General features: G+C 40.8%; 1 protein-coding gene across 1 annotated transcript in view; it reads left to right on the forward strand.

The window, feature by feature from the left end:
- The window catches only part of fam184aa (family with sequence similarity 184 member Aa), a 39,814-nt gene that overhangs the window by 10,570 nt on the left and 5,261 nt on the right, over positions 1-23,983 (forward strand). Inside the window, exons 4-21 of the mRNA XM_070930702.1 lie at positions 269-367; positions 1,649-1,855; positions 2,322-2,495; positions 2,861-3,022; positions 3,526-3,661; positions 5,128-5,309; positions 5,396-5,581; positions 10,875-10,997; positions 11,100-11,261; positions 13,608-13,729; positions 14,071-14,221; positions 18,774-18,888; positions 19,381-19,478; positions 21,281-21,434; positions 22,188-22,315; positions 22,432-22,616; positions 23,491-23,637; positions 23,800-23,917. Coding sequence (XP_070786803.1) covers positions 269-367; positions 1,649-1,855; positions 2,322-2,495; positions 2,861-3,022; positions 3,526-3,661; positions 5,128-5,309; positions 5,396-5,581; positions 10,875-10,997; positions 11,100-11,261; positions 13,608-13,729; positions 14,071-14,221; positions 18,774-18,888; positions 19,381-19,478; positions 21,281-21,434; positions 22,188-22,315; positions 22,432-22,616; positions 23,491-23,637; positions 23,800-23,917 — 2,649 coding nt within the window. The remainder of the gene's footprint in view (positions 1-268; positions 368-1,648; positions 1,856-2,321; positions 2,496-2,860; positions 3,023-3,525; positions 3,662-5,127; positions 5,310-5,395; positions 5,582-10,874; positions 10,998-11,099; positions 11,262-13,607; positions 13,730-14,070; positions 14,222-18,773; positions 18,889-19,380; positions 19,479-21,280; positions 21,435-22,187; positions 22,316-22,431; positions 22,617-23,490; positions 23,638-23,799; positions 23,918-23,983) is intronic.

A 23,983-nucleotide genomic window follows, 5' to 3' on the forward strand; every position in this document is an offset into this window, starting at 1 on the left:
AGTGTGTTTTCATTCTGTTTGCTTAGAGTGGAAATGTTAGTAGAGCTTCACAGATGCAGAAATTATAGAGACATTATCTTCTTGACATGTTGTGTCATTTTTCTGCAGCAGCCTTTCATGAATTTAATTTGTTAAATCTGAATTGAGCTGCATGTAATAATTTTGCATGTATTAAATAGCAGTTGTACATTTGTGTAATGTGTTGCAGTTGCTATAATGTCTTGTTAGATAATGTAATGCTGCTGTTGTCATGTTTTGTTGCTGTCAGGCTTTAGCAGAGTTTGAGATGTACAGACAGAGAATGGAGGATTCCCAGCTCTGCACTGAGGCCCAACACACACAGAGAGTGGTTTCTATGAGCAGAGAGGTAAGGCTTTACGCACACACACACACACACACACACACACACATATAATCACATGGCCTGTTAGTAGATTATGTTCTGCTGTTTTTGTACCGGGACGATGGACATGCATTGTGATTCTCTGACCCTGTTTAAAGCTGGTAAAACATAGAAAAAGGATTTTTCTTAAAATATTGTTCACCTTGTTGTATACGAACAATATTGTGGAATGAAGCTGTGTACTTGTATGCAGCACTTACAAGTTAAGACACAAATCACGGCCTCTTGTTTCCACCGGCTTTATGATGATTCCTGTCTGGTTTATGCTGTTGCTGTAACGGCATGCTTAATACACGGCATATCTCTGCTGTTCCACTGATATATACAACTTTTTAGATTATAAAATAATAATATTTTGACTTAAAGCTCATTGGTATATAGCTAATGTTAATGGTCAAACTTTGTCCAAGGCACTATGCTTGTACAGTGGGAAATATGTGCTCACACAGCACTTTTTAATTTTATTAGCAATGTTTTGACCAACCACTTCTTCAGGTAAATACCCAAAGACGGCTACTAATGAAATTAAAATAAGCATTGATTGCAGAAATGATATAAAGTTACAATAAAACCATACAGAATGTAAAAAGATGTAGGATGTCTAAATATGAATCCAATATGATTAAATGCATCATGTCATGTCATGTGTCAGGTCACACCATCATGTGACACAGTATCATACACGCCTGCTTCTGTAGAGTCTGATGGCATAAATGAACTCCTGAAGTGTATTTAGATGTGATGAGCTGGTGGCTGAATGAGCTCGGTTCATCATCAGTTCATCTATGTTGGGATTGGTGTATGTTAGCATTGGTGTTTGTCCCTCGTCTTCCTCTCTGCCACTGCCTTCACTCTGTCCACCTTCAGCTGGACCAAAGAGATGCCTTCTTTACCAACTTGAAAGAGTCTGCTGCCATCACATGACATCACATCCCATTTTACATGATTGTATATTTTTTCGACCTCATGTCAGTCAGATCTTTTGATCTAACGGCAAACAGTTTCTTTGTTGCTGCCGTTTCAACACTTGGTGTTGAGAAGCTGCAAGCATTTGTTTTGGCACTGAGAGAAATAAATAAGGATACTGGCAGTGTGATAGAATTAAATATTTTGCACTTTCTCAATCATTACTGAGGGATTTTCAAGAGATGCTGTGAGCATTTAGCTTGGCACAGGTAGAGGCAGGGTTGGCAATAACACATAAACGATTCAAACAGAATAGGATATGTTTCGTGGTTTCAATAGGTGGAGGAGATGCGTCGGGATTTTGAGGAGAAGCTGCGGGCGTTCAGCCAGGCTCAGGCCCAGTTTGAGGCTGATAAACGGCGAGCGCTGGAGGAGCTGAGGGCCACCCACTGCCAGGAGGTGGAGGAACTCCTCAACAACCAGCAGAACCAGAGTGCCACCTCCACCGAAGACCAGGAGAAACTGGCCGAGCTCCATAGACAAGAGGTGGGCTAAGAGTGAGAGAGGAAGGAAGATAGATGTGTTTATGGAGGTCAAAATGTTTGGATTGAAGCATGTTATCTTGGGCTTTTGTGGAGAGTTTATTCAGCAAGTTACTTGACAATCGCTGTTTCGAGGTTTTAAAAGTAGGTGGTAGGTTGTTGTTGGTGGTGCAGTTGGTTTATGAGAATAATAAACCTGCAGTGGTAATAATCTGGCCATGGACCTTTGTTGCATGTCATCCCCTTCTTTTATTCACATTTTTCCTTTCCTCTCAACTGTAAACTATCCAATAAAACAGATTAACCAAAGACTAATCTTTAAAAGAAACAGAGAAGATGGTAAATGTCCACAATATATTCGCAGTTTAATTCCAAAGATGTTTGAATGTATTTTGGCAGCTTTGAGTCACTAGCTTTCAAATCTGAGGGAACAAAGACTTGCTCTTCATCACATCAGTCTCTCTGTGTAGGTGGAGGCATTGATGGAGAGGGTGGAGGAGATAACGAGGGATAAGGTCCGTCTGGTAGAGGAGTACGAGGCTAAGCTGGGCAAGGCTCAGGAGTATTATGAGAGGGAGCTGGAGGCCATGAGGAGAACACACCAGCTCACCACTGAGAACCTGCTGGCCTGGAAGAGGACCGAGGTAAAACAACAACAAAGTGCAAACAGAATATGCCTCATATAGCTTTTCTTACTGTAGATACTAACCTGTCTCTGTTAAAGGAGTACTGCACTGTTAAACACGTGTTTAATGGCAGGAATTATGATCCATACAAAGCAGTCAGATAGGCTGTTTTTTTATTACACTTTCTTACCACACTTTACACTTAATAATTACTCTTAATATCTGGCTCCTAAGCCTCTAAATGCTCTGCAACGTTCATCCAGCAGTTACTAACTGTCTGCCATTTGGTGCAGAATAGGTAATGCTGCCTGGATGTTTTTTTGCAGCCATTAATGTCGTCATGTCTCTCTGAGTGAATGGTGTGATCCTCTGCTCATGTGAAGGTTGAGCTTCGTAAGGAGTTCCAGGCTCAGGAAGCAGCACTGCAGCGCTCGCTGTCCAAGCTGAGGAGTGAGGTTCAGAAAGCACAGGAGGAGGCCAGAGAGAACCGAGACAAGACCAACAGACTGCAGACGTCGCTGGCCAACGCCGAGGGAACTATCAAGGTGTGTGTGACGGACATGTAGATCAAAGAGTGATGCACTTCTGTTCTGCAAACCAAGGACAAATACTCATAAACATAAATCATTTAAATTAAAATGAAAAAGACCAAAATAAGAACACTGAAAATAGTGCTAAGCCGCGGTGACTACTGCTGCTCATACGAACTACCCATTTCTTCTTGTATTTACAGTATTCCCAACAAAGCACAAATAGTATTAGGAGTCCTTATTTGGTTAAATTTGGGTAGGAAAGTGGGCTAAATTGGATGAAAAACAGTTGCAGAAAACAAAGACAAAAGTAAAAGCCTCAGGGTGAAAATGGTTTTCAAGAATCTCAGAGTGGTGGGAAACCTAATGTGGTGTGCACCGATGATCCTGCAGGCAAATGGTTTATGTGACTCTGGGCTGTGGTGGGAGAGATATGGCTGGGTTTTAAAATAGCAAATGTTGGATTGTGGCTGTGGTGTAATTTTGAGTACATCTGTGGGTTTCTGTGTGTGCTGCAGAATCTGCACAAGCAGCTGGAAGAAGCCATCCAGGATGGAGAGATCTGGGTGATGCAGCTGAAGGACACGGAGTATGAACTAGAGGGCAGCAGGGAACGAGTTCAACAGCAGGCAACTGAAATCCTCCATAAAGCCAGTAAGACGTGCTTCTACCTATTGTCATTCACTGCTATAGTATGTAGTGCTGTGCAGATGTTTTACACATCTGTTAAAGGGAGGTCAGTCTGGTGCTTTTTCTTATATTTGATTACACTCACAATAACATTTTCCTGTAGCTGTTGTTGCAAACTGCACAGCACTTCCACATCCACGTCAGTTGTCATCTGACTCACCTGGTTTGTTTATGTTTGAGGTTGTCACTCACTTTCGATTTAGCTTGTGTGGCAAATGCAAGAGTATGCGTTTTGCCTTCAAGTTACCAAAAATAAAATGAAAAGGGAACACAGCGTGCAGTTGTCATTTACTGCCCAGAGAAACTCCAGCTGTGGCTCGTTGCAAATTGACCCAAACATGGTAATGAAGGAACTACCTACACCTGGAGCCACATCCCTGAACACTGTGTAGATTCACCATTAAAATGACTAAAAGTCCGATTTATACATACACATGGTTCTGTTTTATCAATGTCAGTCATTGTGAAACTGTGTACACATGCAAGAGCCTGATTTCCACTCCAGCAGTTTATCATAAATAGACACGCACCTAATTACGTAATTGTATATCAGTATTTCTGTATGTTTTGAGGAGAATTAAATGCAATTTAATGAACTGAAATGCAACAGACAACAATACCAGAACAGCCATCATTATGTGCATTTGTAATTAATTAATAATTAATGTATCATATATATCTGCAAACCGTCATCATCAAAGATAATCAATGATTTAGTTTACAACGTCACTTCACATGGAAAGATACGATGTAAAGAAAATAAATGCAGGAGAATAAAAAGATGCCAGATTACCGTGTGAACCGCAAAACAAGTCAAATATTCAGTGAAATTGAAAACACTTTTACCTGGATTCTACATCTTTGACCAATAGTCATAATGAACAAACATATTGTATCCAGTGTTATCCCATACTGTAGGCCAGTCTATAGAGCAGTCTCTGTAGACACATTGCCCTTCACATCCTGAAGATCTAAAAACACCTCCTGCTTAACTGCAACTACATGGAGCCTCATGTAAAGAAGTCTGATGCCATTTTAAAGCTCTGCATCAAACATTTTATAATCCATTCAAAAGAGGAACATTTGTCATATAAACTCTCTTTTGAATACTTTTGGAACATCTGCTGTCTTTCTGCCCACTTAATTTCAGAAATGCACCACACTACTCTCCCTTGCTGTTCACCAGTCCTCTACCAGTTTTTTCTTTCTCGGAGGAACCTTTGAATCGCAGATATTAACAGAAGGCTCGCCTCCTGTTGCGGTACATGTTGATGAAACTGTTGCCTCAGCACTAAAGCAATAATAACGCCAAATGTTCGAATATATTTTAAAGGTTGCCTGTGGTGGAGATTTTTATTCAGCGTGCTGCTCTGATTGCTGACTGTGGTGCCTCTTTGACAGACTTGGGATTTTGATTTGGCTGTTCCCAGGTCAGATTGGCTCCCTGCAGGCCACCCAGATGGCCCACGAGGCCACCATCAGGAACCTGGACCAGGAGCAGAGCCGGCTGAAGGAGAAGATCAGCAGGCTGGAGGATGAGAGGGAGGCTCTGCTCAACCAGAGCCAGGCCGCCAACGAACAGCACAAACAACAAGTGCTTAAACTAGAACAGGTACTGTGAATCCTCTTTAATCACAGTCCAGGTCATGAGTCATATAAAGCCAAATCATTTTTATCTCCTCCTTTTCTTCTCCTCAGTCTCTGCGTGAGGAGCACCAGGGTTATGAGAAGGAGCTCTCCAGGCTGAGAGCACACCATGAGGAGGAGACACTTCGCTTCAGGGAGGCGCAGGTCAGAGCGCTGGAGGAAATGGAGGAGAAACACCAGGCCATGACGGAGGAGGCGCAGCAGGAGAAAGAGGAGGAGAAGAAGCTCCTCATGACGGTAAGTCCAATGTTGATACAGGAGTGAATAGTTTGTCTAAATGATCTAAAATCCTTTAAGATCCTTTTTGCAAGCTCTTTCCTGAGCTTTCAACTGAGCATCTCATGGTCTTCATCAGTGAAGGGAGTTGGTTCAGTTGTCGTCACTCGACCTTTACAAGTGTGGCACTTTGGTCACATGACTGTTAAGACAACTGAACCATCTCTGTGAGAACTGAGCCAACTCCATTCACTGATGAAGACAATGAAATGCCATTGAAAGTTCCTGAGAAAGCTAGTAAGTGGACCTTGAGTTAAGATTATTTTCTCAGAGTACTCCGTCTATGGTCCAAATGTGCTTTCACTCCCAAAAAGAGATAAAAAGTGTATAATAGATAAGTTGTGGTAGAAAGATTTGTCATGTAAATGGCTTGTTTTCGTCTCGATGCACACGCAGTCATTCCCTTTGGAAAGCCACCGGTTTTATTTTGTATTACCATCTATTAGTTCAAGATATTGCCATGGTTTTGATGTTTTCGGACAAATATGAAACACAGGCAACAATAAGTATAATAAACACCAAATTTCACGCAAAGTAGAAGCAATAGTCTGTAAGAAAGTCATTCTCATTTGCAGTGGAGCGTAGAGAAGAAAACAATCACCTTCCTCCCCCTCAAACTAAATGACTGGCATAAACAAAGACTTTGAACAACCTCATGATAGAAGAGATCTGGCCCACACCACCATACAGTAACTAAAATATAGTCGATTAAGTACAACACTTGAAATGCCTTGTAATCCCAGATGTACTATAGATGATAAACATGACAATGACTCCGGACAAAACATAAAAGGAATATTTTTGATAACGGTGAAAAAGGTTTTTACCTGAATCTAACATTTACAAGCTGCTGTCTGAGTGCATGAAGCCCACTCTCAGTGTCATGGCAAAAAAATCACAAGCTCAGCTAGAGTTGTTCTCTTGTTGTGGGACTATTTTAAGATGTTTAGTTATTTATTTATAACTGTTTGTTCTTTGTTTGCCCTTTTTTGAAAGTAGACATTTTGATGAACCTCATGTATGGACCCCATGGTGATAAAACATGGGAAAGACCACAACTGAACAAAAACAGTTATTACAACTCTTGTGTTGCTCTCTGGGTTCTTTTGTATCTCGCTTTTCAGTGCAGCGACATCAGCAATTAAATTTCCTCCTCGGAGCAAATGGCCTCAGTCGTTTAAGAAATATGTATCTCTAAGAAATGAGCAGCTCCCTCAACTGACTGCACACATTTAATTAGGTCAACATTAAGACGTGAAAACAACATCACTCTCTCTGCAGCTTTCTTTCTGTCTGTTTTCCCTTTTTTTTACTCCTCATTCTAGCTCCTCTCTCGCTCCTCTCGGAGTTTAAAGTGGCTGCATGAAGCGAATACAAATGTCCTTGTTGCCAAAGGAGCAACAACAACTGATCAAATTACACAGGTCAAATTAATTTACTCTGATTCATTTACCAAAACAGCATTACATTACCAACAACAAATGGCTGTTAGCAGACAGGAAGACTTCACTGTTAATCTCGTAATAATTACAGCCAGAATTACGTGCTGTTATTTCTGTAATTTAAGTGCCGTCAGAGGTATTTACAAGCGGATCTCTGGGTTTTTTCCAGCTGATTTGCAGTCCTCTCAGTGTGAATTTGTTTGTGTAAAATGGTGGAAATTGAAAAATGTTTTTGCTCATCTGATAGATGGAAACATATTAACACCAACATATAGGCGTATCTGGGAACCAATAAGAAGTGGGGAACAAATTAAAGACATCAGGAGAGTAAGACCCCGTGAAAGCTCATCAAATGTGCTGTTGTACAGTAAAGTCAGCTGCATGTTTGGACAGGTATTGTCTTTTGGATAGTCCTGCAAAATGTCCATGTCTATTACAGACCATATCCTGTATGAATGATGAGTTAATTACAGAGGTTGTATTTTTGTTCTGTTCCCCAACTCCCCCTGTAATGTTAATCCCATCCAAATGGGGCTTAAATCAATATAGTGTATATAACGTAGCTCTCTGTGTGCTTACTGAGCATTTTGATAGCAGATTAGTTAATCTAATGCTGACCAGTTTGGTTCAAATGTTAGTTTATTTTGTGTTGTGAAATCCAAATGGACCAGCTACAGTATTTTGCCATAGCAGCTATATGATTTAGGGTGAATTTAAAAGCTAAGCTATCATTTAATCTATCCGCTGTTCATAGGGACTGTCAAGGAAGTGGTTTTCTGAGTGCCCAGAGAACGTAAACAAACACATAAGGAGCAGTAAAATGCTCAATGAGTTACCCGTCAGTCCGTACGACTTCATGTTTGTAGCTCTTGGTTTGTAACAAGTCAGTGTGACCAGAACTAAATGACAACCATGCATCATTTTTTTGACAGTCACAAGATCCCACATGGTGATGGCCCTAAAGAGTGGTATCTGATTGGTCAGAAATATCATTACTTTCCCCCGGAACGGTAGAAGAGGAGGAGCGCTTGTTTTTCCCCTGTGTGCAGCCCTTTACAGCACATTACGCCCAATTTCTTCACGCTCACTTGGCACCACCTGCATTCAGCAAACATTAAGAATCCCATTCGTTGTGGAGCTTGTTGACATCCAGTCAGAGTGATTGAGCTCGGGGGAATGAAGGCAGTAACTCACAACACCTTGTCTCAAAAAGTCCAGACTCTTCCTTCAACATTACAGCTTCTCGTCTCAAATGAAGACATATTTTCTGCCTCTGAAATTATTACACACTTTTTGAGTTGAGAATCATTTTGAACTCAATGCTCTCTCTCTGTCTCTTCCCATATTTCTCCCCTTTCATAACAACCCCCCCCCCCCTTGAGCGCATAGCTCCAATGCTGTTTGAAGCTGACTGCTAATTGGTTAATTTTCATTGACATTAAATCCTGCCTCCAAGCCAAGTGAGAGCGGTGTGTGAGCATGTGGGTGTGTGTTTATAGATTCCCTGAAAGAAAGAGTGGTGGAGAGAGCGGCAAGAGAGAAATGATGAAGAAAGGATATATTATGTAAGGCAGAGCGGAGCTGTGCCTCATCATCTTTAGATTAATGTCTGTTTTTATTTAGTGACATTAGAAAGTATGCAGGAAGACAGAGAGGGTGAGACAAAAAGGTAGACAGAGATGGAAAGAGAAGACAGAACTGATCAGTTAACTTTTAACTTTTATGTCTGTCAGCAAGATATTAACGAGTTTCTAAACCGAGGCAATAAAATGACTAATTCTACAAATTGCTTGTGCTGTATTAATTTATAATTCACCACAGTCTGCTTGAGGCCAGATGAGATTGCGGTAGAATAGAGGCTTTGCGGTCATATCTCTCCCTTCAGCTGACTGAATGCAGATTAATTCATCCATTCGTCTGGTGGGTTTGTTTCCAGATGGAGGTAACTATGACGTCCGTCACACTCGTTGCTTCTGAGCTGTTTCAGTTCAGTCAGGAGTGACCGTAGTAGTCTTGATTAATCGTTTAGTCTATACAACATCAGAAAATTGTGAAAAATGTCCATCACAACTTCCTAGAAACCATGGTGACGTCGTGAAATGTCTTGTTTTGTTCGACCAACAGTCTAAAACCCAAAGATATTCAATTTGCTGTAATGTAAACAAGGAAAAGCTGCAAATTCTTACTTATGAGAAGATGGAGCCTTCAAATGTTTGGCATTTTAGCTTGAACAATGACTAATCATTGCACTAAACTAAACTAAATGGTATTCTATCTTTTATCCCACAGGGGAAACGACCATACAACCAGACTTTGTATATATAAACTTTAATTTAATTTCAATCCTAGTTTTGTATGCCTAGTTTCTATTATGGAATGTAGTTTAATGGCTTCTTTATCTGTGGTCCCTTTTGTGGCTGTCAGCATTGGTTGATTAGTAATTTCCATGTTTTTATGGATGAATAAATTGAACCTTGGACCTTGTTAAAGGCTGGAAGCAGCATCTGCTGTAATTGGGTTAAAGAAAGAGGATGTGGATTACTGGTTGGCTCCCATGTGGATAAGATAAGACTGATGGTTGCTTTATAGTTTGTTCACGTCATGTGGAAAGGAAGGCAGAGCTTGGAAAGATTCTCATTGTTACAACTTGCATGTTTCTTACCGTCGGACGACTGGTGAATAATGATGATTTACACACTGAACCAATATTTATCTAGTTGGAGTTGGCATTATGGATTAAACCATCTACTATAACATGTTATATGGTGATATTAATATATATATATATATGGTGACATAACCAGAAACTGTATGTAGATAAAATAACCAGATGGGAATGTCCCTTTTTGGCTCATTCAATGAAGAAAATAATCTGATAAATCAAACTCCTTTAAATCCAGTATTTCTATAATCAGTCCTTCATATTAATTTACAACATTGTCTGCAATGGTCAAATACAGCCATTAAAGGGACAGCTGCTGCAGTATGGACAGTATTTAAAAGTCTATAATAATTGATAAACCTCCACGGCCTCACTGTATATATCGTCATATTTAGGAGCCATACTGGCATTGATCTGAGGTTGCATGATAAGTCGTGAGTCATGTGGGGGTAAGAAATATTGTGCATTTACTAAATTAACATTGCTTCAGCAGATGTTGGGCGAACTGTACACAGGGAAAGAATAAACTCAATTTGACCACCTGAAATATGTGTCTAGGGATACTATGGTGCTGTTTATCCAGCAGTACAGTATTGCTGCGAAACAACTACCACAGTGCGAACAAAGCACCATGATGCTAGTATTTCATAATGCTTTGGGTTTCGTAAAACATATCCTCACAGCTACAGGACACCAACAAGGAGATGAAATGGAAAAAAATTGAATTTCATAAGAGAAATTCAGAGTGGCCCAGAAAGGATTTGGTGCTGCGGTTTGAAGGATTATAGAAAGGTTTGACGAGATGGCCTTTTAAGTTTAAATGACAACTCACGTGTCCCTCCTTCATTCAGCAGCCAACAACTGCCTCGACTCCATATTACAGCACAAATGGGATTTACAGTGGCTTCTTAACTCTCCTCCTTTTTCAGAGATTATTCTTTTATGGTATTTATACTGCAGAAATGAAAAGAAAGAGCTGCCAGGCCTTCATAGTAAACATATGGACTGATTGTCAGTGATGGTATTTGAATATAAAGTTTTTAGAATAAATGTCTGGTGTCATGGTTGGTCCCATGAGCAACCTTCATTTCTGATCTTTTCTTGTTGTCCTTCCTCTTCCTCTCCTCTTTCTCTTTCTTCTCCTCTCCAGAAAATGAGTCAGGAGTTTGAGATCAAGCGTCTGTCGTTGGAGGAGCAGCGAGACCGCCTTCAGCAGCAGCTTGACAACTTGAAAGAGGAGCTCTCGGCCAAGCTCAATATGGCCAATCAGGAGGTACGAAACGTTACATCAAGCCTACTTAGAGCCCTAAAATGTAAGCAATCTTCTGATGATGATGATGATGATGATGTCGTAACCCTCTGTTGATCTCCTCAGGTGTCCCACCTCCAGGAGCTGGTGAGGGAGGGGGAGCAGAACCTGAGTTCAGCTCAGACACAGATCAACTGTCTGAAGGAAACTCAGGAGAAACTCAAGATAGAACTAGACGCAACTAGATCCCGGGTCCGAGAGACCAGCAACCTGCTCACTGACCTACAGGTGAGGGAAAACAGAGTTCCGGTTCATAATCTCCCAATCACGTCCAATGTAATTTGTTACTAATTATCTGGAAAATAGGAATGTCCTATTCGTCCATTCATATGTTAATTTTCATTCAGTTCTTTTCAAGGAAACGTCTTGGATGCTATTTGTGTGCCATTTGAATTAGGAAGTAGAGTTCTTGCTATCTTAAGTCTGCTCACAGGTGATCAGTCAAGCCACCTGATTGGGCAGTGCAGCCAGTCAACCTGTCAGTCAGATTGGCAGTCAGTGATGTGTGTCAGCACCTAGCAGGTCAATGTGACAATAAGTCAGTAGATCTCTCAGCCACTCAGTCTGATGTCAACTGGTCGGACAATCAAACAAACCTCAATCCACAGCGTTTGCTGTTGGTTTTGCAGAAAATCAAAGTGTAACTAATTCCTCCGAAGTTTCGGTGAAACAAAGCGGGAGTGAGAAAGAAAAAGAAGGCAGGATGGGAGAGGGGAAGAACATTTTGAAAGCAGGAAATGAGATTTAACTAAGAAGTAAGTGCAGTACTGAAGGCCAGCTGTGAGATAATGATGATGAGGCGATTATGAGTTGAGTGGCCCTGTGTTTGAAAAGAGCCCTGCTGGTATGATAGACAGGAAGAGTGTGTGTGTTAGAGAAGTATATGCGTGTGTAAGAGAGACAGGGAAAGAGACTGGTTGTTTTTTATTAATATTGTTATTATCAGTGTTATTAATATTAAGGACAATGGTGGCAGTTGTTAGAAAAATTGAATCGCTGCTCAATAATAAAAGGACACAACAAAAAAGCTTTAAATATGAATAAAATAAAGCATATTAACTGAATTGAACACAGTCAACAACACCGACGTGCACAAAGATGAAGTTGAAATATGAATGAGTGAAAAAGTCACAGCTGGTGGAAATCAGTGGATAAAAGACAGAAAGAGGCCGAGGACAGAGAGGCTGAATGAGGAGCGATAATTAGATGAGTGCTGCTCTTTGCCTTCCCACCAGAGCCCGGCTCCTATAAAAAGAGAGGATTTGGACTGTTAAAAATGGCAAGCCTGACACAGGATTGTATCTTGTATTCACACTGAGCTCATAGACACAAGCGCCGAGCCAGCCGAGCCCCACGTCACAGTGAATGTAGACCAGCTATTGTTTAGCAGTTTATGAACCCTTGAGTAGCTTATTACTTCCATAAAAGTGCAGTAAAAAGTAAAAAGTTGAGCTAATTTATAGTGTGAAATTGTAAAAATGAACAGATTATTTTCCACAAAGCATTATTGTATATTTGGTGCCAGCTTTTGAAATAGGATAATCCAGCACTGACGTTTGTATTTGGTTGTTAAAATAAAGATAATGGATACAAATAAACACAAACACGGTAAATGACTCAATGTACAGTATATGTTGTATTGAAATATTAAGCTATACTAATGTCACATTTATTTACAGTATTTTTATATATAGATATCGATATAGATAGGTGGGATGGTGAGAGATGGGAATCTCTGCTACATCCCCACCAGAGACCCCCAAAAATCACACATTCATTGACATGGAAAATATGAACGTAATGTCTCTGGTCCTAAACAGTTGAGTCTGGATTTAACCACTCAAGCAGTTTCCCTCGAAGCTGAACAGAAGAGCTTTTAGGTCTCTTAATGAGCTCATCAGCAGATAAACCCCGGAGCCTCTTCAGCAGCTGGAAACGGCTGACCTGGTGAAGTTGGTTTCTGCCTTGGAACCAGCACATTATAAATGCCCTGTAGCTGTGGCATTATAAATAGATCTGGAGGTGGGCATCGTGAATCATCCAACGTTCCGCTATTGAAATGCTGCATCTGGTCAGAAATAACAATTAGAGAAGATTGTCTTACTTTTAGTAGCTTTACATTGTTATTGTTAAGGATTCAGCGAGTACGTACATCAACACCCATTCCAGTCTTTGAGTCCTGTTTTCCAACTTAAAGGTTGGCTTGAAGTATGAAACCGTTTTTAACACTCTTATCCCAAGATACAGATTTAATCATCTCATTATTTCAATTTATCGCTTTATCTCGATAACAAATGGTGATTGTGACTGTACCGTTATGTGCGGGCCTACTGCCTTCCCCCTCTGTCTTCCACCCCCCTTTTGTTCTGCTGTGGACTTGAAAACCATGAAGTAAGGAAGGACGTTATCCTGAGAAAATGACACATTTAAGTCCTGATCACAAAGAAACAACGCGCAGAAAAGGGTCAAAAAGGCCAGCAGGTTAACAAAACAAAAAGACGGCTACACGTTGGCTGGGATGGCTCAATAGACGAGTGTTATGGCTAAAACGTGTGCACCTGTTTGTGTTTGTAGGAGGAGATTGAGACCCAGAGACAGCACCATGATGCCAGAGTGATGTCCATCAGAACAGAAGAGAAACAGAAGATGGACAAGATGGCAGATGACTTGGACCAGAAATGGAGAGATGCACTGCGGTAAAAACAAAAAGACAAACTCTCTCAACTGTTCTAATATTTACTCTCTCTGTCATGCTGTCAGTCTCACTTTTGTTCTTTCCATTTGTTTTCTCGTTCATCTCTGTCATCTCTCGCCCCCTCTGCTTCATAGTCACACTTGTTATTAGCATAACAAGTCGACATGTTTTGCCAAAGCACTCATGGATATTAATAAGAGCGAACAGGAAATGAACACAATCGGAAGCAAGTTTAAAGAGGCATACAATATTTACAGATGCCCTTCAGCAGGACAAAATGAAGCAGTGGGCACATAATGCAATAAAAAACAATGTTACCAAACTCTGCCTGTCTCTCTGTAGGGAGGAGGTGCGTTTGTTGAAGGAGGAGTTGAACGAGGAGTATGAAGCAGACAAACAGGCAACGCTGACTCAGCTCTCCCAGCAGAAAGAACTGGAGATCATGGCGGCAAGAGAGGGCTGGCAGAGGAAGGTAGAAGACCTGCTGGAACAGGTGAAACACATGTACTAATACACAGACATAGGACCTATATTGCTTTTGTACAGAAGTGGTTATGAAGAATCAAGTTATGTGCCAGAACCAGAAAAAAGTAGTGACACATACTACAGAAAAAATTACTCTTGAATTGACCTATTTCTTCTCTCGACTTAGTCTGGTTAGCATGTCAGTGGTTAGCTCACTAGCTACAGTACTTTACCAACTAGCCCTGTGGGTAGTCACTTTGCTTCCAAGCTTTTAGAACCAAATATTACCCAAAGACACGCAGATGGATTTTGCTGTCCCACTTCCAGATGTGACTAGACCTTTACAGCAGATGCATTAGCTCAAGGCTAGCGCTAAAATCTTGCACAGCTCGCTGTGTGTGCTAACTCATTCACATCCCACACCTGGCACTCGCAGGTGCACATACAGTGTCTGGGTTTAGAAGGCGATACAGATCTTTATCTATGTTTTACTGCAGTGACTATAGTGGTAATTATTTAGTGTTTACTTCAGAATTTCTGTCTTTTATTGAGAAACAAGTTTAAATCAAGGATGAATGTAGTTGAAAGCAATTTTGATCTACTACAATCCTGACCTTTACCCCCCCCCACACACACACACACACTTTGGGAATCACTTTGATTGACAGCTCCACTCGATGCTAAGTCCTGGAGACAGCCTGGAGCAAAAATAGTGTCTGTCCGAGGAGAGATACAACTCAATCTCACACACACACACACACACACACTCTCACCAGCTTTGCTGCCTCTCAGTGTGTCTGTGAATGGGATTAACCATGATGTTTATGATGCCTTGAACAACCACTTCACCTTCTTTACAATATACATAATTCCCACAACAACAATAAATTGGCCTGAAAAGACTAAAGGATTTAACTTCTCCTCTTGTGCTATTTTTGTCCAATTTCTTTGTTCTTTGCCTAGAGCGATGCGGCAGCTTCTGTTTTTTTAATTAGTTTTTCCCAAAGCCCATGTCTCTCAGCCAAGTGATCCTCACACACATTTGTATGCTGTACATACAAAAGCACAGATCTGAATATGTGCGTTTGAAATGAATAGTTGATTAGTTTGTCTTGTCCTTATAGCTACAATTGCTTGAGAATTTGGGGAATGGGACTGAAAGTGGAAATTAGCAGAGCTGTTGAGGTCAGAATTAAAGCTCTGTAGAACACAGAGAACCATTTGATGCTGGGCTGAAAGCTCAGACGCTTGTCTGCTTATACTCATGTAGCCATCCGTGCTGAGCATACTGCCTCTGGGTAATTCAGAGCTCAGCTGAGTCACAACTGAAACCTCAAAGAGGCTCGTCCTGATTTTGCCAAGACGCCGGTGGCCGCAGATAAACATTTTCTGACAAGCTGGAGCCAGCAACCACCAATGAATAGCTTGGCAACTTTTCAGATGCCCTCAACCCCCCCCCCACACTTCGTGACAAGAGCACCTCACGGCAAAACGCGACAAAGTTAAAGGATCAGTCAGATTTTGTAGGAAATCCTCTTGTATGACGTTTTACACAAAGTCACACAAGAGAAACATTATTAGAAAAAAACCCTGATTTTTACTGTTTTTATTCAAATATTTTAGTTTGCTGAGGAGAAATGACCCCTTAGTTAGATGTGTCCTTGGTTTTTAGGCAATGCCCATGTATCTGTGTTGGATAGCTATAAATCTGCAAAAAATGTGTTCCATAGTTTCTCATTGTCAACAGTCCAGAACCCAAAAATCATAGATTTACTATCACATAAAACAAGGAAACAGAGCAAATGTTAATTTCCTATCAGTTAACAAATCGATTAACCGACTAATTGTTTCAGCTGTAGCTATGACAATACAATTAAAGACCGAACAGGGAGGAAGAGGTGGCCCCTTTGTATTGGTCTAATAATTAGACTTGAAAAATAATTTCATAAAGGCTTCTTATCTGAATCTGCTCCATTAGTTTTGGTAACTGTGTAAATGTGAGTCACAGTACAAAATGCTGCTTTTTAAAACTGATCATGCAGAGTGGCTGAAAATAAACATCAAACAATGTCACAGACCAAATACCTAAGGAGCTTATACTCGTGTGTGTGTGTGTGTGTGTGTGTGTGTGTGTGTGTGTGCACACGCGCTTCTGTGATGTCTGTGTGTGTTTCGTCTCATCAAAGGGCTTTGGTAAATTGTGCTTTTTGTTTTAATTTTTTTAATTGTAGCTACATGAAGAAACAGCCCTCTGGATTTTGTGTGTATGAGTGGTTTAGAGAGCCTCATTACATACATGATTTTGTGTATTTTGTGGTTTTACACTACACAGATCATTGTAGTTATTATTGCTATATTTGTGCATAAACACTGTACATATGTGTCCATGTTCGGTTTTCTACAAACAAATCTTTAATCTTTAAATGAAAACTCATTGCACAGATAGAAAGCTGTTGAACACTGACATTGTGTTATTAGAGTCAGGAATTATGGGCCAGAAATAATCCTTTCCTCCCATAAAGGAGATTCCTAGCACTGAGGTTCCTTTCATTAGCATTGGAAGAATACTGTCTGCATACGCACATTTTGTACCATGATACTGTGATGCATTCATCTACACAATCGTAGTATTCATGATGAGACTCTTCAGGAAAAGACGGCAGCTAGTTTAGGCTGCTGTGAAGACAAATGGACACAGGTATAACTGTAGTGATCTGCACTGTATTGACCTAGTTGCAGCTCCACTGGAGGCTCGGAGATGGGATTCCTCGAATACGATGAAGGGAGAGACTGGCACTCCCCTCAGATATAACATGTCACTTCACACTTGAAGCGTCAAGAAGCAGATACTGTTCACACATGATTCATGATTGAAACTAACGGCTGTCAAAGTGACAACAGGACGTGTCTGGTGTGATGGATGAGTTATCAACTATATTCAAACCATTTGTAGAAGCATTGTAATACAGTTTATTCTCAAGGAGCCTCAACCACACAGAGAACCAGGCTTTTATTTTGAAACAGGCTTATATTTGAGACACTTTTATTCCTGAATCCTTTTTATATTTGATCACCTGTTTTCTGATCTGTTATTAATACAAACTCTAACACTTCCTCTGTGTAACAGAAATGGCAGCTAGTTGGTGGTTATTTTGTTCAGTGTTGAGCTAATGTCCATGGAACTCAACACTTCCTGTATGGCTCTGTCATATTAAAAGGCTTCCAGCAGCTGGAGGCTTAGGCGAAAAAATGGCAAAGTAGACACGATTTATATTAATTGCTGAGTGAAAACAGTATTAAAATGGAAACCAAGAGCTGCAAAGTCGTGGGTATGACATGTCTCTATTTGATGGATTTTATGCTATGGAAATGTACATTATTTACTGAATTCACCACGTGAGCAGGTCATTTCACCCCAAATTTTGATAATTTAGATACACAACAAAGAAAGAAGCAAGGAGCAACAAAACCCAATCAACATAGAGTCCTTTTTGGACATTTCTCCACCTGATAATTCTCTCTTTTTCTGTGATTTATAGATAAATCCCCATCCCCCATCAAAAATTTGGATTCTGATTTCTGTCAATACCTGGTCAAACCCAGCATCAGCCTTGCACATTTGATTTTTCTGTTAATATAGAAATGAGTAATTGTAACAGACATATAGTGGACACAGGAAGGGAGGATAGTATGTACAGGTCGTCTGTCGGTCTTTTTATATCCATATCCAGTGCAGAACTTCGTCCCAGCCCTGCTCCTCATCCTCTCATTTTAAATCCATCTTACCTTGCAGATACTAATGTAGTACTCCTACAGCACTAAATCCTGCAGGGGATTTAACCACCAGAGCTTGAGGAAGAGTGGCGTGTGGAGGAGCAGAGCCGTCAGTCTGAGAGAGTTCACTTAGGCCCCTAATAGTTCCAATATCTCCTCAAAACAAAACTGTTTTGTGTGCTGTGATGGGGTTTACGCCGGTTGGCTTTATGTTATTTGGCTCCGTGTGCTGTCGCTCCATGTCTGACAAGCTGTCGGCTCATCGAGATGAGTGGCGAAATCTCCAACTACAGCACTAAGTGTTTGGCTTATATCCACGTGTCGATACCTCCACCAGTGAGTGGTTGTCAAAAAAACTTGAGACTTAAAATCAAAACAATCTGTTTTCATGTAGGGATTAAAGAGTGAAAGACAGACGCAGGAGGAAACACAAAGAAAGAGCGATGATGTTTTTAATGCTGACCTAATTAAGTGTGCGCAGTAAGTCGAGCGAGTTGTTCATTTCCTGGAGATACATATTTCTTAAATGGCCGAGGCCATTTGCTCTAAAGAAGACATTGGATGTGATGTTGCTGCACAGACGCCAGTCAGAGACAGAAAACCACTCAAAGCTGTGTCTGGTTGTCACTGCAGCTCAGTATATTTATTGTTTTTATGTTAAAGCTGTGGGCAGGCTGACCTGTCCATGTTTCTATCTGTCTGTCTGTTTCTTTACATTGTGAAACAAGCCTGGTACTTAGACTATGACTGCTTTGCCCTTCAGTATGAACACCAGTTATTATATATCTGCTTCTCTCTCTGTCCAGATCTCTCTATTAAAGCAGTCCCTGGAGCTGCAGTTGTCTCAGTCCCAGTCAGCTCTCCAGCAGCTGCAGTCTCAGTTCAACCAGGAGAGGGAGCTGCTGAGCCAACAGCTGAAAGGTAAGCTGACCTTGCCCCTTTTCTCCAAGGGGGAACTGCAGCTCCACACTTACACACTGGCACTGGACCGCTACAGTCGATCTTCATTCGTCATTCATTATTTCACACCCCACTTTTGATAATACTTGTGGTTACTGTTTGTAATTTTATCTGTTAATAAAAGTTAAATCTCCAACATGTCAGCAAGGGAATCAACTCCAATGACACAAGTGCAGGATTAGACTAGTCGTATTTAAAACATTTGAGACAGCAATGAAACAAACAGCATGGGTTGAAACAGAATACATGAAAATAAAATAAAGTAAATAAAAAATTCCATTCATCAAGTGCATGATATCCTGTCTCATGCCACTGTGTGACTGGAACAGATTGTCATGTCATCTGTCTTGTTAAACAGAATGGAAACTCGTCTGCTTTTGAAGATACTGAGTGTGTGTGTGTGTGTGTGTGTGTGTGTAATGTTTATGTCTCTGTTTATGTGTGTGTTTGCAGAGATGCAGAGAGAACATCAGAGGAGAGAGCATCGATTACAGGAGGCTCACTGCTGTGCCCTGGGCACCATGGAGGACGCCAGACAACACCAGATAAGGGTAGGATTCCCACACACACACACACACACACACACACACACACACACACATATCAAGCATGTATGCGTGTATATTCTTTGGATTTGTCGTGTTTGATGCAGTCCTAGTTTGTGTTTCAGTGTTCAGGCTTCACAAATTTGACAAAAATCTATGTTTTTCTTCTATCTTCTGAATATTGTATGTATTCCTCCACTCTGAGAATAAAGTAGAGCAGTACATTGCAATACCCTTCCTTGTACCCCTTCCATTTGTACCTTCACAAATATCTCATTATGTATTATCAAAATGCTAAGGCTTACTGTCTGCCTGTTTGTTTCAATACAGCAGTCTGTGATCAGTAAAAAATCCTTAAAATAGTGTTTGTGGTGCAACATGAGATCCTCAGTATGAGGACTGATGAATGGGAGATTTACTTGATTTGTTGTCCTGATTCTTTACTGCGTGACATTATCCTGAAGCCATTTATAGCCTCATACATTTTGAAAAGTGCAGTTGTCGCTTTTTTTCTATAGCACATAATTATTTCTTTGTGCGTGCATGTAGAAGAAAAGTAAGCCACAGTGTTAGCTGTGCGCCGCTGTGAGTGTCTACAAAACTTCCAACACAACACACAAATAGAGCAAACAGTCTAAGTATAGTATAGTCTAGTATTTTAGTTGTTCTAATATCGTTAGTTTAAATTTAATGATCCCTCTATTCCTGCTGCAGAGTAAAAAGATTCATAAAGCAATCAAACCAGCAGAGAAAGTTCTAGCTTTGATGAAACAATTCATTAGGTCCATCGACTTTAATTCAACCATTTCCTTGTTAAATGATATCGAAAATGAGCCAGGGTGGTAATAGCTTATTGTGGCGTTTATGCTTGAAGCTTTCCTATAATTACACTGCAGGCAGAAACATTTGATGATTTTCTTACTGCCCCATTGAACAAAATGATTGTAGTGGTGTGTCTATGAGGGGACGTGTCAGATACCCTTTAATGTTGTTTCTGTCCCTCCTGGTCCAGGTCGTAGCTCACATGAAGCACCTTTATGGAAATGAGACTGTTACGTAGGTGTGATTTCATGCCAGCTACAAAATAAAGCAGGTTTTTGCTGTTTAACCCAAGATTTTGCTAAGTTAGCAGCCAGGCTAGTCTCCCCAAAAAAGTGTGTGGATTCCTATTAAGAGGACACAAGCGTGAATAATGCTTCTCTGGAAAAATATCTGTCTTTCTGAACTTTAAAGTTCACGTTCTTTTTCTCCAACATTAAACTGCTGATTATGTCGTAACAGCAACTTATTTATTTCTTAGTTTTCCAAGGTCCTGGTGGAGCTGTCTCACCAAGCTTTTTCTAATTTATTCCAATGTTTTGTAGCTGTGAGCAGCTCTTCTGTTTCTTTTATGCAATGCATTGTGGGACAAATAGTGTCCATCAACAGCACACTCAATAAACAAGCGGATTAAGTCTGCATACTGCCTGTTTTGAGTATAATTACTTTTGTCACTTCTGAACACGCTACACTCTCAAAACCTGATAAGAATGAGTTTAGAATTGGGACACAGCCACGGTGTTCATTATTGCTCATTGTTTGTCTTCTGGATTTAATTTCCCACCAAATGGATTGCAATGTTTTCTTAAAGCCAACTCTCAAATTGCTCAAATATTATATGTCAAAGCATCCCTGAGATTTTCAAACTTAGCGCTACTCACAACTGTGGTGCCACATGGAAAAACTTATTTTTGATGTAACGTATTATACCATCTTTATCCTCTCCTCCCTCTCTTTCCTTCACTCTCCTCCTTCCTGTTCTCTGCCAGGCCCTGGAGGAGCGTCTGAAGCAGGAGCAGAGGGAGGAGGTTCATGCTCTGAAGGAGGCCCACAGGAGGACCTTAGAAATCCTGAGACAGCAGTCAGACCAGGAGCTGCAGACGCTGCGATTTGAACTGGAGGACGAGGGGAAAGCAAAGCTGGGTAAATGATAACACACATTAAAACTTGCCTTTAACTCATTTTTATTAGGTTTCCCTCCACATCCTCTCTCCCTGCAACATGGTTTTTAATAGCAATGACTTTTCTACCCTCAGCGAAGATGTTTCTGCCCATGGTGATTATGTTCTACCTACTGTGTTGAAGCTTCATCCTCATTCTCCATCTCTTGACGATTAAAAGAATGGAAGGAAACGCAACCACCCATGAACAAAGGCGATTCGTACCTCTGAAGGAAGCTCTGTGTGATAATGGGACCAAATCAGCAGATTGTATTCGAGAAGAAGAATGAGCAAAAGGCCGAAGAATGACAAAACCTCTTTATGCGGCATCAAGGCCTTCTGTGTTAGATATTTGTTAAAAAGCTTCCCTGGATTTAATTGCACTGATAAATCAACTCTCTGTGATCTGTTAACAAGTATAAGTAGTCAAAACTGAACTTTATGTAGGAAGATCTTACATAGAGAGACAGCCTGTGGTAGCAAATAATTGCCTTTGATATTAAGACGAGTTTGCGATTAAATCTCTCTAAAAGTTTAAAGGAACTCAGATGATGAAAAGCTCGACAATGAACAAAGAGGATAATACAGTATATCATCTATGACCTGCCTCAGTGGTAACACCTGTACAAACCATCATATTTCTTCTCACAGCGAAGATGTTTCTACCCATGATGCTGAGATGTTGCTTGACACTTCTACCCGTGTGTAGATGTTCACTCTCTTTATCGTCTGGCAGCTTCTCTTCGTGCAGAACTGAACCACCTCCATGCGACATCCATAGAGCATCTGAAGCAGATCCACCATAAAGACAACGCTACCGTCAAACGAGAGCTAGAGAAAGCAATGGAGCTCAGCCACCAGCAGGTAACTGTTTTCTTCTTTGTTCTTTTCTTGTGTTTGCGTGTGACCTAGTTTACATATTCAAACTAACTGCTTGTTTCTCTCTGATAATGTGTGCTCTGCTCATGTATTTTGTTTAGGAACAAGAGCTCCTGGTTCGTATCTCAGACCTGCAATCAGAGCTGTGTTCCCGTAGCAACCGCATCACCGATTTGGACCATGAGATCCACTCTCTGAACGAGACCATCGACACTCTGACCAGAGAGCTGGAGCTGAAGGGCAAAGAGGTGCTGCGGGTCCGCAGTGAAGCTAACCACCAGATAAGGTACAAAACAGCAGACAGTTGCATACTAAACTCAGACAATTAAACAAAAGTGGGCGACTATAAATAAAAAGAGCTAACTAGAGTAAATGTAAATTGTTACTTCCACCCCTGTACACATCATTATATGTTATTATTATCGAAGAGGGAAGAACTAAACTATGATTCAACAGCACCTGACCCAGTTTGCAGACGACTAATCCTGCACTCGTGTCATTTGGGAATATCCATCCGAACAGTTTATGATTAAAAGCAATATCTTGGGAAGCGTTCGTGCTTTGAAACTGATGTCAGGATGATTTTTATGCTGTAAACTGACCCGCTTAGTAAGTATTTTGGTCACTTGGTCATCACCATGGTCATGCAAGCTTTAGCAGCGTGTGCTATTAACCCCGCCTGCAGTAATTCTGGTCCTGACTTCTTAAAGGAAACTTGATTCTACTGTGTTCTCAGCAGCACACTCCTCATTACTTCCTTTCACTCAGATTGCAGACAGATAAATTAAGACTCTGGCATTAACACAGTAGCTATGGATACCATTTCCTTTTACTACAAGAGACCCCGCGTTCCCTGCACCAGCTCTGCTCTTTAGGTCCCAGCTGAGTTTAGTTTACAGCTGCACATCTTGTCGTCTCCCTCTATAATTTAGTGAAAATGCGGCGTCAATCTCATGGTTCCCTTGCAGGAAATAAATAAAAGCAATATCCATGATGAGATACATGAGCAGTAAAAGCCCCTAATGGCACATAAGTGATTACTGTTAATGTATACTTGTGATATTGTGCTGCATCCAACACACATTATGTTATCTTTACATGTGACCTACTGTAATGTTGCCTCATAGTTGATTCATCAGGTTTGTCTGTCTCTGCTGCAGGGCACATGAACAAGACATTTCAAAGAGACATGAGAGGGACCTGGGGGAGCTAAGTGTAGTCCATCACAGAGAAACACAAATCATGCTGGCTGACTTCAACAAGGCCCAAGAGGTCCTCAAAGACAAGATCTCTGCTCTACAAATACTGTAAGTCACAGAAATGTGTAATTCTTGTGCTCCTTCTTTGAGCTCCGTCTCTTTCTGTGTCTCTGCTAGCAAAAAGTATTGCTTTCTCCTTTTGTAACTCTGTAGTCATGTTATCTTCCCAGCTTCTTACACTGCTTATATGTGTCATGTCTGTGTGTCCAGGTTGGAGGGGACAGAGGAGAAATTAAGAAACAGAGAAAGCCGACCAGAAGACCTGCATGTTATAGCAGAGCTCAGAGAGATGGTCACTGAAAGAGAAGCTCTGGTCAAAAAGCTGGTGGTGAGTAGACTGTGTGGCATCTGTTGGAACCAAAAGGTATCACAGCTTCCTCAGAAACCCAACTCC

This window comes from Enoplosus armatus, chromosome 24, assembly GCF_043641665.1.
Source record: "Enoplosus armatus isolate fEnoArm2 chromosome 24, fEnoArm2.hap1, whole genome shotgun sequence".
Lineage (NCBI taxonomy): Eukaryota > Metazoa > Chordata > Actinopteri > Centrarchiformes > Enoplosidae > Enoplosus > Enoplosus armatus.